Source organism: Pocillopora damicornis, chromosome 7, assembly GCF_964200805.1.
Source record: "Pocillopora damicornis chromosome 7, jaPocDami1.2, whole genome shotgun sequence".
Taxonomy (NCBI): domain Eukaryota; kingdom Metazoa; phylum Cnidaria; class Anthozoa; order Scleractinia; family Pocilloporidae; genus Pocillopora; species Pocillopora damicornis.
Window position 1 is genome coordinate 7,260,283 of NC_142676.1, and position 16,065 is coordinate 7,276,347.

A 16,065-nucleotide genomic window follows, 5' to 3' on the forward strand; every position below is an offset into this window, starting at 1 on the left:
GTTACAGTTGCTATAGTAACCTCTCTCTTTGTGAGACCTAACGAACCGACAATATGACATTATCCAAATATGGGAATTGTTTTGTTAGAACCCAGTCCCCTCAATGTTGACTTCGATGACGTCAGTTCACAATATGAAGGAAAGTGTGTAGTGAGTGATTAGCTTTGTGTTGCTGTCCAGGTTTGCTGTCGTTTGTTCGCTACTTCCACCTAGAAATTTGTTCAAAACTGGCTATCCTCGTGGTCTTCAGCTACCCTGGCCTCGTCTGACGACGAACAGCAAGGTGGACTGTCTCCACCACCGCAAAAAAGGGCGCGCCTTTCAGTGGACCTCGAGTCCGATATGCACAAATCGAAACGGACTTCTAGTGGAAGTGATGGCGAAACAAGTACCTCTAATGGTGAATGTATAGCCAATGGAGACAGCAAAGGCCATCTTAAAAGGAAAATTGTTCCTAGAAGCGACGAAGATGTCGTACGGCTAATAGTCCAGCATTTGCAAGGCTTGGGCTTGAAGTGAGTCGCGTTAGAAATATGGAATCGTAGAAGATGCAATTTCATTGGCACCTAACTTCGTTGTTGGTTTCCTGTTGCGTGGCGTATACGATTGATGTTTATTTTATTTTATCCCCCAGCAAATCAGTCGATGTCCTTATGCAGGAATCGGGCTGTAGACTAGAGCACCCATCAGCGGCTATGTTCCGTGAGAGTGTAATGGCCGGTGATTGGGAAAGGGTTAGTTCAGATCGCTGTGTTTGGCTTTCAATTATGAATCCTTTCTTCGCTGTAAGCTGTCTTTGTGGACAATGCTTCGTTCAGATGTCTTTGTGGGAGGTTCAGTCTTTCTTACCGGATTTTTTCTCTGTTTGTAAGGCGGACGCAATCTTGAAAGAGCTCAGGCCCTTAGTTGAGAACAAAGAAGACATCTCGGTTAGTATTTATTATGCTTGGTTTTGGCTAAGTTATCCGACAGGTCCAAAGGCCCTATTCAATATCCGTGGCGTTCATTTGTTTTAATTCCTGCAGTCATTACATGAAATTTAATTCATGTTCTCGAGTTAATCTTGTTCTCCTCATTTTTCCTGTATTAGAGGCAGGATTTGGAGTTAAGATTTTGAACTGGTGTAATTTGTTTTGCCTTTAAATATTGCATCTTTTTTTTAATGTGTGCGTTATGTACTCTTTCAAAGAAAATGAGGTTTTGCCTGTTGGAGCAGAAGTTCTTAGAATTCCTCGAAGAAGAGAACCGTATAGAGGCCGTGTATTGTTTAAGAACAGAACTAACTCCTCTAAAATGTAACAGAGAGAGGGTTCATCAGCTTAGTGGGTAAGTGTTTTATTTCGCTACAAAGCCACGAAATAAATTTACATATATGGCTTCCCTCTGGTTTTTTATGGCTTATCATGTTAGATATCAAGCTATTTGAATAAAGTTATTTGAATGAAGCATTTGCCAGCCCCTTGTTTACCTTCAAATGGTAATCAGACAGGCAAAATACAAAGGGCATAGTTGGTGATGATATTTACATGAAGACTTCCAGGATGCCTGAGTTTGTAGTTTTAAATGTAACTTTAACATATGGTTCCTTGTTAATTTTCTATTCTTTATTTTAATATTTAATTTCCCAATCAGTGGGTTTCTCAAAAGTGACCTGGTGTAGAAAAAAATTCTTGAAAACTTGTTATTTCTTCTCAAGTTGCTGTCTTTTGATTTTGTGGGAAATAACATCTCAATTCGAAAATTTTGTAATCTACAGCCATTCATCATCTTTGGAAGCAAATATTGTATAAATCACTCGTTTAGTCTCATAACGACCTAATCAAAGTACATCAACTTTCATTTTGGTCAAATTATTGCTGTTTGTGTTATTTTAGCATTTATCTAATCTCTAACCTTGATATATTAGAAAGTCATTGTGTAGGATGCATGATTGAATTAGTACAACAATAATTCATAAAGTTTTCTTCTAATATTTTTTGGGTGCTCTGACAATTTTTGTTCTGCGAAAGGAAATTATATTTATTCTTATTGATTTCTGTGGGTGAAAGAGGAAATTATGTGGTCTTTTAATCAGAAAGGCAAGAGTTATTTGTTCAACTATCCTGTTGATGTAATAGAAAATTGTAAGAGCTGTTGTTGAAGCAATACAAGAAAAAAGGCTCTCTGAATTCCATTTAACTTGATCTTGTCAAATTCTGCTTGGATTTTCCAAGTAAGCACAACACTTAAGGAGGGTAATTTTATCACTGATTTTATTAGACATAACTTGAGCCTTTTTCCTTGATATTCCTATCTGGATTTTCATATACTTTTAGAGTTTTACATGTAAACAGATGTAGATATAGTGCAGTGGTGATGTCATAATTAAGCTTCAAAAGAAATTTCAGTTGGAAACATATTTTGATCCATTTGGATTAGTTTCCTTCTTGATCTTAAGAATAAGATACTCTTTAAACCATGGCTGTAGTTTGAACTCGTTTGCTCTGAGACTTACTTTTAACCTCAAGAGGTCTGTGTGATATCCCATACCTATAATCTTCTACTATTAAACAGAACTACTGTCATTTAGTCATTGATACCAACTTTGCATTATTCAAAGTGATTTGAGGGAAATAAGCATCACTCTTAGAACTGTAAAAACCTTACATGTACTTTGAAACGCTATACCTGTTAAGCTTGTAATCTCTATAATTCTATTGGTTGTGCATTTGGGACAGTTTGATGACCATTTAGACTCCCTAAAAGTCCTGAATTTACAGCTAGAAATTATTTCTTTTAGATTAGTAATGTATACAACAAAGGAGGAACTTCATAAAAAAGCTGAATGGAATGGAAAAGGTTACCTCTCAAGACACAAGCTGATGGATAGGCTTCAATGTAAGTTGATCCTCTATGAATTCAAGCTGAACAGCTTTAGTTACATTTCTTAAAACTCTTTTGTTGCAATGGTCAGAAATAATCAATTTTTCCTTCATGGTCAAACTAATGTATGTTGTATCTGGTTGCCGGGCACCTCCAAGAATTTTTTTCTTTTTTTCATTTGCAATGTTGACTTTCATCATCATTTTCAAGGCTCCAATTTTATATCTCTTTGTTTGATTTTTGTGATTTTAGAAATCTTATTGAAAAAGTAACATATGTATGTGGTTTATTTTTAGACTTGCCCTTTTTGAATATTGTAAATTACAGTACAACTACAAAATATGTCATTACTGACAACACCATGAAGAAAAATTGCATGCTTTTGATGCATTATACATGATACAAATTTCTAAAAATCTTTTGATTTATACCTTGTGGTTCAAAATTTTTTTTATTTAAGAATTTTCAAACTACTTTTATCTTTGTCTTTGATGATTTATAAAAATGAAAAATGATACTGGTTTGAAAGATTCAAAGCAAGGAAACGTTTGTACCATGTTGTATAAATGGTACAAAAAATATGACTTTATTTAGTAAAAGTGTGGTGTTCAGAAAAAATTCTGAGCTACAGAGATTTCCTTGATGTTTAAAGCAAGGATCAGTGTTGTCTGAAGCAATCTCCATACTGATATTGAATATCAGTATATGAGGCAAATGTTAAGCTAGGATAGGAAAAAAGGATTGAACAGTTGATGTACAGTACATGTAGGTGTAGCATTAAGTGAAAAAAAAACAAATTTCTGCTTAAGGAGTTAAATGCCAGAAAGCCTTTATGTGTACCAGGGTTTTCAATAATATTTGCAGTTATAGTTGGTCTACTGCAGCTTTTAATACTTCTTACTGCTGTCTGCTTTGTTCACACTGTGTTTACTGATAGTGTTATGTGTTATTTTTATCTTCAGCATTTTTACCAGCATCTGTGATGCTTCCACCACATAGACTTAGAACATTATTAAATCAAGCAGTTGAACTGCAAAAAGAAAAATGTCCATATCATAATACAAAACTTGAACTTGGACTGCATTCATTTTCTCTGCTGAGTGATCATCTATGTTCAAGGTATGGCTCAAAGGTGTAGGTCTCAAATGAAGTACACTGTTACTTAAGTGCCATGAATGCTCTGATAAGTCTTCCTCTTTGATTAGTTGTCCTTCCCCTCTCTTTTGAGGAGTTCAAATTTTCAAATTTATTATTATAAATGACACCCTCCTTACATTGTAGTAAGAAATATTCCTATTGTATTCACTGAATCTAAGTCGTAATTTAGAAGAATGTTGGCCTTTGTTGAGTTTTAATAGGCCTTCCCTTTCTGATAAGCCCCACCTGGTTGATTTCCCTGTCCAGATTGTCAAGTTTCTAATCTACTCCTCTAGAGACTGGCAAGGCACAAACAGCTGAAGTCATTAAAATTGATGCTGTTTGCTTTTGGCACATCTGCGCTAATCACAAATGGAAAATTGTTTGATAAGCTGAATTTTGCACAGATTTTGACTGATTCTTACTAATGATCTATTGGAGGACAGATGCACAGAGGAGCTCAATATTAACAACAGCTTACCATTATATAAAACAAATAGACTCCATGTTGCTGTGGATCTGTACAGTAATAGATAATGAAGACACACTCAACTGTATACTAAATAGATGCAGGGGAACATGACATCTATTTGTTAATCTGATGCTGGGTGGGCTACCCTTTTCAGTTTTCCATTCCCAAGACAAAACTCAAGAATTGAAACTTACATTTTAAGAATACAAGGAAACTTTTATTTTATTTTTCTGGTATCATTCTCTCTCCACCAATGAGAAAGAGAATGATGAGCACCTTAAATATACTAGCTACAGTTTTGGTGGAAGAGGTCATTCTTTGCTTTTAGAGTACTGTGTACATTGTTTATCTTTTTTGCACAATTAAAAATTACATGTATTCACCAAAGTGAAGGATAAGTATATACCACACAGAGACTGATTTAGTATAGACCACTCAGAAACCAAAAGTAAGTGCATTCCTAGCAATATACTGAAAAATGGTAAGAAATTAAACTTTTGAAATGCAATTTTGTTTCCTTGGCCACCAGGAGGTGAATAGTATTTGCTATTCACCTCCTAACAAGCCGATCAGTGGGAGCTAAAAAGCACTATTCCCTTTTGTGGTATACACTTATTAAATAAATGTTATTTGTAGCTGCTTGAATGGTAAACTACATTTTATAGACAAACAAGCCAATGGTATCCTTTACATTCTACTTGAAACTGTTAAATTCAAAGCACATTTACATGTACATTGAATATAGTGAAAATAATTGTTTTCATGTGTTCTCATGCATCTTGAATCTGGTTCTTATAAATTCTCACAATGTTTTTTGTTTATTATAACTTTCTCAGTTTTCATTGCTAAATATCCTTTCCTTCATAGGAATGTCCTCCCATGTGAAACAAAATACATATTAACAGAACACAGTGACGAGGTAATTTGGCTATTTTTTTTAGTAAGGTGTCAAGAACCCAAAATTTTTTAGTGGAAGCATAGTCTATGTATCTGGAGAAATTGTGCAATTGTAAATAATACAGTGAGAGAAGCATAACATTACTTCATACATGTATCTTCTAGCTGGACTTCTACATGTGCAAAAGACACCCTTGAGTTTTTTTTCCATAGAGAATGACACATGGGTGCACTAACTATTTTAGTGTTAAACTAGGTATCTCACTAATAGGCATAGTGAACAAGTGAAATATAACCTACAAAGAGAAATTTCATATCTGCAAGCAAGCTTGAATAATTTTGTCTATTATGTAACTATCACTGGCCTTTAGTTTACTGATGAGAAAATGAACTATAACTCACATCATGAATGGTGGATGCTTTGCCATTTATTGAAAGGGGAGTGATGTGTCAGCAGCTGATTGGTGAACTCAAGCACAATAAAAAAATTAATGTAATTTTACACGCGTGCGGTTATAGCTTTTCTCGGGGCTGGAAATTCTTGGAAAACAACAGTTTATACTATAAACCATTTTACATTATGATGAAGAAATAAAGAGCATGCGGAAATATAAATTGGTGGAAAGTTGATTTTCAAATTTTTAATATTAAAACTATCTTGTCACTACAGGTTTGGTTTCTTAAGTTTTCTCATGATGGAACAAAACTTGCTTCTGGATCAAAAGATGGCACTGTCATTATCTGGGATGTATCGGTAAAGAGACAAGCTCTCCTTCTTAGATTCTTGCCTACTGTTTATTATCAGCAAAATTATGTTGGTTTGGAATGTGTTGCAATCAATGAAAATTTCTAGTGATGCCTGTAATATGTCTCGTATGTTTATAGCTTAGGCTATGTTCTAAGTTAACTTTGAAATATTTATAATATTGAGAGAGAGAGGGAGAGGAAACAAACAATTAACTAGCCTTTAGGTTATGGTTTTTAAGAAATTTTTTTTTTTCAACTTAGTGTTCAATTTTAACATTAGTATTCATATTGTTTTTTAAATTGTTAGATGTTATTACTTACATATTAGTCAATACTCTTTGATGATTACAACATTGTATATCTCTTTTTCTGTTGTTCAGAATGGTGAACCCACAAATCTTAGAGCATTTGAAGGTCCTTCATTTGGAGTTGGAGAATTGGCATGGAGTCCTGATGATACTTATATCATTGCTTGTGGTCCAGATGACTGCTCTGAACTATGGATCTGGAATACAGAGGTATGCTTTAGTCACCCACTGTTTCAGTTGTGAGGCTGGTGGCATTGGTTCACAGACTGACAATTAATTTATCTTTGTGGGCAAATGCTTTATTTGCAAAAAATTGATGTGCTTGCTATTTGACAAGAATGTGCTAAGGAAAAGGGGTAGGAACTGGCTAGAATAGTGAATTTAAGAAGAAGTTGGCCAAAGGCAAAAGTTTAGGTATTTCTTTTTCTCAATTTTGCAATGTTCTGAAATAATGGAAGGAAGATAATGGGCAGACTTGCAGGAAGATGAAAAGCAGGGTATAGGAAGTGAGAACTCCTCAACCACTGTACCTTCCCATGCTCTCCATTTCTTCTTCTTCTTTTCATTTGTATGATTGACAGTGTCACCACGATGGCACCACACCAACTCTTTGACAAGATCATTTCAAAGCTTATTTTGCTTTTCTTAACTTTGTACAGAGAAGTGTTTAAAGAAGGTGAATCTTTATGTGAATGGTACATGTTAATTAAGAGACAGGTCGTATATGTATTTTTTGGTGTGGCTTAAGAAATTTTAAATTTAAGGTTTTCTTATCAAAGGTATTGACAAATATATTTACATAAAATAATTTTGAAACGTGTGACAAGATTTGTTTGTGATTTGTGACTGACTCTGTCAGACAGGAGAACTGAAATGTCGAATGACCCAAGCTGCAGATGATAGTCTAACTTGCTGTAGCTGGAACCCTGATGGAAGGAAATTTTATGCAGGTGGCAAAAGAGGACAGTTTTATCAATGTGTAAGTCGTTTGCCCTTCTGTATGGCAACTTGCAACTTAGTGTCAAAGCAATCTCGGTTGAAACTGCGCTAGTTGTTGGAGTTTCAATGTTGAGCTTTGACTTTCTTCAAGCAGGGGTTGATAATTTCCTTGCTTACAGAAAGATACGACTGTCCAATGGGCAGATTTCAGGATCGTAAGCTCCAGGCCATGGCCTGGCTGGGCGGGGGTTACTGTGTTTAGTTCACTGGAAAGACATTCACTCTACTCAAAATGTTTTTCTTTCCCCTCGGAGAAATAACTTAAATGCCATTCAGGTAATCTGGATTGGATAAGCATGGATTGGATGGAGTCACATCTAACAGCTCGTTACTTCCTGCAGTTGAAACTGTGACAGATTTACTGCTTCATTGCAAGACTGTCTTGTACCTGTTCATAGTAGAAGAGCTATTTCAAACATACATTATCTAAAATTTTGTCCTCGTCAAAGGGACACATCTTAAAAAATGAACAACAGGGACTAATCCCAATTTTCAATGTTATTTGGCTTATTGGTGTTTGTATGGGCAGACAAATAGGACTTTTAGATAGGGTAAAAAGCAAGAAGATGAAGAACTTTCCTCCTCTTTCTTGTAGGACCTTGATGGAAACGTGTTGGAATCTTGGGAAGGTGTTCGAGTTATGGGATTGCACTGTCTAAATGATGGAAAAATAGTTCTTGCCTCCGATACCCACAACAGAATTAGAACTTACAATTTTGAAAATTTAAACGAGGATAACTTGTAAGTACTTGTGAAGTTCTGTGGTGGGTGACGAAGTTATCCCGCGGGGCAAAGTAAAATAAAAGCAAGATAATTTGTTTTTATCAACTGAGTGGATCAACTGATAATGTAAATCGGACACCGCAAAGAGTTTCAAAGCTGACGTTTCGAGCGTTAGCGCATCGTCAGAGCGAATCATTTTTGAAAGCAAGTGCCAAAAGTAAAGCCTGAGAAAGAATGAGGGCTTCGTTTCTCCTTCAAAGAGAACAAGGTTTCCAAGAAAATTCTCCTTGCGCACAACGTGGCCCGGGCTTTCAAGCACAGTTTGTGATATTGCCCAAGCGGTTTCTGGGAGGCTTATTAAAGTTTGACTTTTATTTGGGGTTGGCATCTACTTTCTCCAATCGCTTCATTTGCCTGTGACCTTTGAGGATCAATTTGGCAGTTATGCCTGTATCATACACAGGTTAAATTTAGTTATTTCTTGTTTCTATGTAATTAAAAATGTATGAAGAAAGTTATCAGTACCAAATGTGAGCACCACTCCACCAAACAGTGATTATGAGAGACAGTCGAAGGTGTGTTCACACTTTAACCATTCAATTGACCGTCACTGTGTGTTAATTTCATCAAAATGGTAGTTATCAAAGACATTGTGACTATGCTACTTTTTTTTTCCTTTGTGTCGATTTTTTGTTTGCTTGTTTATATTCTCAGAGTACAAGAAGACCGTCCAATTATGTCATTTTCTGTATCTGATGATGATCGACGGGCACTTTTAAACGTAGCTTCACAGGTATGGATATCCGCTGTGTGCCTTCTCCAGGGAAAAATTTTATGGTTCGGGTGTTTTGAAAATTTACCTTCAATTTTATGTTGTTTCACCATCCTTGCAGGGACTTCATTTATGGGATATTAGAGATCGAGTTCTAGTCAGAAAATACCAAGGTGTGAGGCAAGCCAGGTTCACTATATACTCGTGTTTCGGTGGTGCGAATCAAGATTTTCTCGCTAGTGGCAGTGAAGGTGAGGCTGACTGTAAGTGATGGTGATCAGTTAATTGCTAGCTAGGAATCAATGTCAAAATTTACAGTAAACATGCATAACGAGAGGTAGTTGTAGGTACACTGCATAAAGGTAACCGGGTAATTTTCAGTGAGTGTCAGAAGGGATATGGATGGCCATTGCTGAATGTCATTTTAAAAAATTGTGTCTAGATTAGAAAACCCTTGGCTATCTGAGGAATAAAAGTGTGCTATCGGATTGCGTGACCCACCAAGCTTGATTTTACTCTGTAGCGTTTCGTCCTCTTCGATGTAAATGGCCAGAACAAATTTGCGAATAGACTTTCGTCTCTATCAAGAAAATAACACGATGATCTCAAACAGCTTAAGAGTCGGTGTTATAGGTCTACCCATTACATTTTGATTACTTGGTTTTCGTGCGATTGCAGCTGATGAGGCAAAGTTTCCAAGAGGTCTTAGTGCTTTTCACTCACTGCTTGAAGTTTATGTTGGCGTTTAGCATTCAAAAATACCATGACCTATTTTAAACTTAGTCCTGACTCTTACATAATCATTTTAACCTATGAGACATTGCCGCAAATATCCAGTAACAAATATCGTATGCTTGTCACAGATCACAAGGTGTACATTTGGCATTTCAAACGTGAAAAACCAGTTGCAGTACTTAGTGGACACACGCGAACAGTAAATTGTGTCAGTTGGAACCCCAGGGATATCTATATGTTGGCTTCAGCCAGTGACGACGGAACCGTACGGTTATGGGGGCCCATCACTAGGAATTCCAAATCTGGTAAGTGAAGTAAAATCTGTAAAATGCGTCTTTATGATTTTTACCTTGACGGTGTGGCTATATTTTTCTTTCTTGGTAGTTATAAAAACACCACTGAATTATTGTAAATACAAATTTACTAATCTAGATATCTAAACTCTTTTGGTACCTTGCTATGTTGTAGCTGCACATAACCAATATCATGTCATTTCTTTTCTTTTCCCTTTCATTTTCTAGGCAGTGGAAGCACGGCTGTGTAACACAATAGGAAACTTTTGTATAAATTTTGACGCGGTATGCTTGCTGTGGTGTTGAATTTGTATTATACTCTCTTATTACTCTCTCATCCAAACCATTGAGCTCATCGGCATTTTGTGCTATCCTTCTGAAGACTTGAGACAGTTTACTTGATTCCTAAGAAAGCAGTGATAAGAGTGGACTTCATTCTTTGCTTGAACTCGTTTTCTCGCTAAATTGCAAGTAAATCTTGTTATTTTAAAATGTGTGACAGATTGCAAATCATTTTCTTTTAATCGTGGTCGTAGAACAGACGAAATCTTCTTTCCTCTTCTTTGGGTGTGCAACAATGAGAAATTTATTATAATGACGCTTAAAGACCTCGAGAGGACCTTCAGTTAACAAACGGGGACTACGATCAAGATCCTATTTATTTTTGTTTTCTTAACTTTATTTATGTTTTTCATTTGACCGATTCGTCAGTCGCATGTAACTTCAGGAACTTGATGCCGGACATTCTCACATGTGTTATGTTGTTGTTATTGTTGTTGTTTTTCTCTCTCTTTCTCCTTCTTAACTGAAAACTTATCTCAAAGCTTCAGTAAAGAAATGAAATGAGTTCCCCGAGATCGTCAAACTGTTTCCGTGTGTTGTCCGCGTGAAATGTCGATGAGCTTGAGTATTTTCTTCTAGGGAAATATTTTCACTTTTTATCCATACTCATGCTTTCTAAGCTTTTCTCCTAATTTTCTCGCTTGTTACTGTCAATTTTTTATGCCTTTGATTAGTGCAAACAAATTATATATAATAGGAGTATTTAATTTATGCGGCAATAGCAATAAAATAACGGTTTTGAAACGATTTTGACGACGTGGTTTTTGGGATTGTGTGTAGACTACGAGCAGTCCCTCCGTTTCGGCTAAGTTCGTTGGGCGAGTTAAAAAATATTAGTAAACACACACACAAGAAACTGGTGATAGCCCGCCTCGCGGAACTCTTGAGTCTGCGCGTTATTCTCAAAGTTCTGTGCGGCCCGTTAACCACCTGCTATTTTTTTACTCTCGCGCGACGGCTTCCCTGGAGGGGATGGACTGCACGTAGTTCAGCTAATTTGAAGGTACAAGGTACCCTGGTTTCTCTTGCAATAGGACGCTCCTTGATCGATTGTCACAAGTAATCATAACCAAAACCGTCATAAATGAAGAGCTTCCTCAAACGCGGGAAAATGATGAGGATGATTCGTTTGCGAACGCTTTAGTTTTGCATCAGATTAACCAGTAATCTGTTTCAATCACGATACTTCCAGGAGTTGAAAGCTTGCTCGAAATATGATCGTGTACGAATGAAATGCACGATGTGTATGCATATATGTGCTGCTGGTGTAAGCGATAGAGGTAGACTTGTCCATCCCGCAGTACTTAAGCTCGGTGCTCATATGAAGGAGAGTCTGCATCGCTGGGAATCACAAATCATGTTTCAGTTGGGGTAAAAAGGTTAGTTGTCAAGGGTTCGCCAATTCTTCTCACACATAAAACTAAGACTCCTTCCTCGATGGCACGATAACTTTGTTATCACGAGTGCGATCGTCTACCGTGCGTCCTTTTACCATCTGGTTTTCCTGAAACTCTAAAGCAGTTTCGATGATCTAAGGACATGAGAGTTACGAATGCCAAGTAGAGGTAGCGTGAAGTAGCTGTTCAAAGTTGAGAAGTTGGGTTCCCCGTGAGGCCTTGTAATTTCAAGCTCCTTTGTTTCTAGGGTCTCTCCTTGGTTTCACGTTTTAAACATCTACTTTTGATGGCGTATTTAGCCTGTTTCAGATGTTCAGTTTGTCGAACGGAGCGAAAAGGCAAAAAGTGTGTTTATAGCAGAAGAGTGCAAAAGCGATGGAGGCTTGGGTCGAGTCGTGTTCATTGCGCACCCCAACACAAGTCTTCCCTGTTTTTTCGCTCATCCGTAACTAAATTTTCTTTCACGCTTCGTTTTACTAACTGAGCGCCAGGAAAAGGCTCTGGCGTCTTTCATTTTCCTTTTATTTCGTTGATCATTTTCCTACTCTGCTGCAGTGGTTGTAAGGTGGGATAATTCGTGTGTCATACACAACAATAACCCAGTAAGTAGCGGAAAAACTCCATTAAGGTTCACTTTCTAAGGTAAAGGAAATTCTCAACATGGTTTTGGTCGGAGCAGCTGTTCTGCCTCATGGAACAATGATATTTGATGGTGATCCTCACTCGGAAAGCGCCGCATGCCGTAAAAGGAATTCCACAATGCCTACAGGGTTCATCAAACAGTGCTCTGCATTGTACTCTTCTTGTGAGCGGGCAGCTGACTTGTTGGCCAAGATGAACCCTGATGTCGTTATTCTTGTTACCCCACATGGGTTATCCCTGTCATCTGGCTCGCTTGGTATCTACTTGGCCTCTGTTGCGCAAGGAAACGCTCTGTGGAATGATGAGTGGCGAGAAGTCGAGCTGAATGTTCCGTTAGATTCTCAACTCGCTGCTCAGCTTCTAGAGTTTGTTCAGCAGAGAGGGATTAAAGCAGATGGTGTCATAACGTTTTCTATGATGGAGGCACCGATAAGGTGGGCTGAGGTTGTGCCTCTATGGTTTATTAACAGTAAGACTGACTCGGATAAGGTGAAGTACGTGATTGTGGCTACTGCGAGAAATACTGAAGGATTGGATGTAATTGGGAAGGCTTTCCACGAATTTGTTTCAGGTCTTGAGCAGCGGGTAGCTTTAGTAATGAGCGGAGATCTAGCTCACACGCATGAGACAACTTGCAATATTCCACTGTATTTGTCAGGTATTTATATGCTAATCATTTCATGATTATATGTTCTTTTTGTCATACACCCCGATGACCTTGTTCGAGAGTATGATATTGCGTGACAGACAGAACTCTCCAACAGCATAGCTAAGGGTTTCCAGCGCAAGGTTGCATTTGATCCTCTTTTTGTCACGGAAAGGTGATAAAATAAAACGACATACTACGATCAAGTAACAAGATGCTTGCACAAGACCCCACACAATCTGTTTCTGCCACTGTTACTTTGAATTTTCAGTCAATGTAGTCGTGATTAGATTCCCTGCATGCCAAGAAGTATGTATTGAGACATGTTCCTTTACATTTTTATCAAACAATACAATTGATACAATTCAGTCAAAATGGTAGCCTGAGAGAAGACCCTCAGAACTAGCACTTCAGCACAAGCATTTCTGTGCCTACAGGAAAATATGAGGCCTTGAGATACTCTAGCCAGCAAGATGTTTTTAAGGGTGCTACCATTAGTGCCAGACATCTGTAAAACCTCTCCCAACTCATCTCCTATCTTCCTGTAGGTGGAGAAATTTTCATCCTGCAGCACTAATGAGGGTCTGCTTGCTTGATGCCCGGAGGTGAATGAACCAATCAGAACACTAATATCAATATCCCGAGTTGAAAATTTGACAATTAAGGATAGACCCATCTTCTACTAAGCTCTGTTAAATCCATAATCCCATGTAAAATTCATTTTGTTTTGATACCTAAAAGTTGAGTGGGTCTCTTGTGGTATGGTTCCATAATGAAAATCCTTCTTCCCTTTGATGGTGAAATATATTTTCATGAGGAAAATAACTAGCACAAGCTAACATTAATAACTGACTATTATTTGTACCTGAAATTTGCAAATGGGAATTGATCGAGTTGCCTTGTTTTAACCCTTTAACTCCTGTGAGTGACCAAGACAGAATTTCTCCTTACAATTTTGAAACAACATTAGAGCAGACTAGTATTGAGAATAAAGAAAATTATCAATTAGGTAATTATCAGTTGATCATTCAGACAAGTGATGAGAATAAAGAAAAATATCAGTTGTGGGATTACTAATTGATCCAATACCAAATTCTCCAAACTAACGTAATGAGAATCATTTGGCAGACAGTAAGAAGAATTACTAATGAGATCTTGGGAGGTAAAGGGTTATTAACCCTTTAACTCCCATGAGTGACCAAGACTGAATTTCTCCTTACAATTTTGAAACAGCATTAAAGCAGACTAGTATTGAGAATAAAGAAAAATATCAATTACTAGGTAATTATCAATTGATCCAATACCAAATTCTCCAAACAACATTATGAGAATTGTATGGCAGATAGTAAGGAGAATTGCTAATGAGATCTTGGGAGTGAAAGGGTTAATAGTATAATGTTCTATAATTGTTTTTGAAAATTTCTTCCTTAGACCCTAGATCCAACTTGAAACCAGAATGCTATTGTCTTTCGCGACATGTACCTGCAGTGTCCATTTATCAGCGGGCGGCATAATAATTTGCATATCTTGAACTAGTCGGTTGTGATTGGTCAGCAGATAAAGCTTTGAGAATACATGATTCCCTTGACAGATTTCAGCTGCTGTCAATCAAACGGTTGGATGCGTAAAGTAAATCTCAAGGTGACATAAAGTGAACAATAGCCACGCTCTTAACTAAGCATTTAGCAAATTCTTTTGCAGCGAATTCTTATATAGACTGACAGACTCACGTTGGTCAAAATGTTATCGGAATTACAGAAATTAGTATCATGAAAATAGAAAATAGAAAAATCAGAAAGTAGTATCTTGAAGAATAGGCGGTTTAAAAAGCGTAACTTGCGATCAGGCGGTTTTCGAATGCGAAAGGCTTGCGGTTGTGGACTGAAAACAAAAAAAACGCCTGATCGAAGGTTATAAAAAACGCTGCGCTGAGGAGGGGTGGGCGCCTATGAAATTTTCTTTTTACAATATTTGTCAGTTGTTGCGTACGACATGTTAATTGAGTCAAACAAGTAAAATCCAAGTACATATGTACCCATATGTATCTGGTACAAACAGTCTTTGCGTCTGTCATACGACTCCTACGCCCCGCATTTTTGGTGCCAAGCCTTACATTTGGAGGTCGCGTGTCAAAAATGAACGTCACGTAAACAAAACTTCTTTGACGCACGTAATACTGCCATTTAACCCTTTCACTCCTAAGATCTCATTGGTAATCCTCCTTACTGTCTGCTATACAATTCATATGAGTTTAGTTTAGAGTATTTGGTACTGGATCAACTGATAATCCCATAATTAATATTTTTCTTTATCGCAACTACGCAACAGATGAACTTTAAAGTTTTTAAGTTTACCGCGTATTATGTAAATTCTCCTAGTATATACACGATAGTCACATGAATATTCTTTCATTAAACCCCTGAAGAGTGAAGCGATTCACGAAACAGGCTTGTCGGGAAATGTAGTTGCGTCCTTTTTTCCTCTCATAATATTTATATATATATATATATGCTCACTAGTTTTTCTAGTTTGAGCACTCTGGCATGGCTTAGGTGATCCCACATGTGTGAGATCACTTGGGGTGGCTTTATTGCCTTACCTCCATCCTAGTATCAGTACTGCACTGATGAGGCCCAGAAGGCCGAAAAAGTACTGAAAGCTTCTCGGCCTCTTGGGTAAGGTTAAAAGGCTTATGAAAAGTTTATTTTCCTTGCTTTTGCAGCAATTGGTCAACATGGACAGCCAGGAAAGTGAAAATATCAGCCAGTTTACTACAGATAACTCAACAGCGAATCCAGAAGACGTCGTAGACGCAAGCGTGGTAGAAGGTTCACAGTCCTGGGGCGCAGATGTGGAAATCGAAATCCCTGAGGTACTAAAGAATCTGGAAAATAAGGGTGTGAAATTTCAGGCCGTGCCTTTTTTGAATGCTCCTAGTCAAAGTAGAATCACGAAGGATCGCTCTATTTATTTTAGCGTTGATACAACCGTCACATCGCAAATAATTCTCGAAGCTTTTGACGCGGCAGAAATCGATATTGACGCTATCACCGGAATCCAGAGAAAGGCGTCCAATAGATCTTGGATCGTGAC

The 16,065-nt window shown here is 37.4% G+C and overlaps 2 protein-coding genes across 4 annotated transcripts; both read left to right on the forward strand.

The window, feature by feature from the left end:
- Positions 1-101: 101 nt before the first annotated feature.
- Positions 102-11,034, forward strand: LOC113684453 (WD repeat-containing protein 26). Its single transcript, XM_089212856.1, has 15 exons — positions 102-515; positions 635-734; positions 873-929; positions 1,190-1,326; positions 2,780-2,877; positions 3,825-3,981; positions 5,339-5,390; positions 6,039-6,122; positions 6,496-6,633; positions 7,283-7,402; positions 8,018-8,163; positions 8,860-8,938; positions 9,039-9,168; positions 9,781-9,957; positions 10,174-11,034. The coding sequence occupies exons 1-15, from the start codon at positions 343-345 to the stop codon at positions 10,194-10,196; spliced, it is 1,671 nt and encodes a 556-aa protein (XP_089068982.1). The 5' UTR covers positions 102-342; the 3' UTR covers positions 10,197-11,034.
- A 123-nt stretch (positions 11,035-11,157) lies between these two features.
- On the forward strand, positions 11,158-15,029 carry LOC113684433 (uncharacterized). Of its 3 annotated transcripts, none has more exons than XR_016188586.1 (3): positions 11,158-12,984; positions 13,521-13,981; positions 14,254-14,397. XR_016188586.1 is itself a non-coding variant. In XM_089212861.1 (3 exons), the coding sequence occupies exons 1-2, from the start codon at positions 12,345-12,347 to the stop codon at positions 13,547-13,549; spliced, it is 669 nt and encodes a 222-aa protein (XP_089068987.1). In that variant the 5' UTR covers positions 11,158-12,344; the 3' UTR covers positions 13,550-13,577; positions 14,404-14,426. The 3 variants fall into 3 exon arrangements, 2 of the variants coding, with proteins under 2 accessions (XP_089068987.1, XP_089068986.1); XM_089212861.1 differs by lacking the exon at positions 14,254-14,397 and adding an exon at positions 14,404-14,426 and having other exon boundaries at positions 13,521-13,577; XM_089212860.1 differs by lacking the exons at positions 13,521-13,981; positions 14,254-14,397 and adding an exon at positions 14,404-15,029.
- The last annotated feature ends 1,036 nt before the right edge of the window (positions 15,030-16,065 follow it).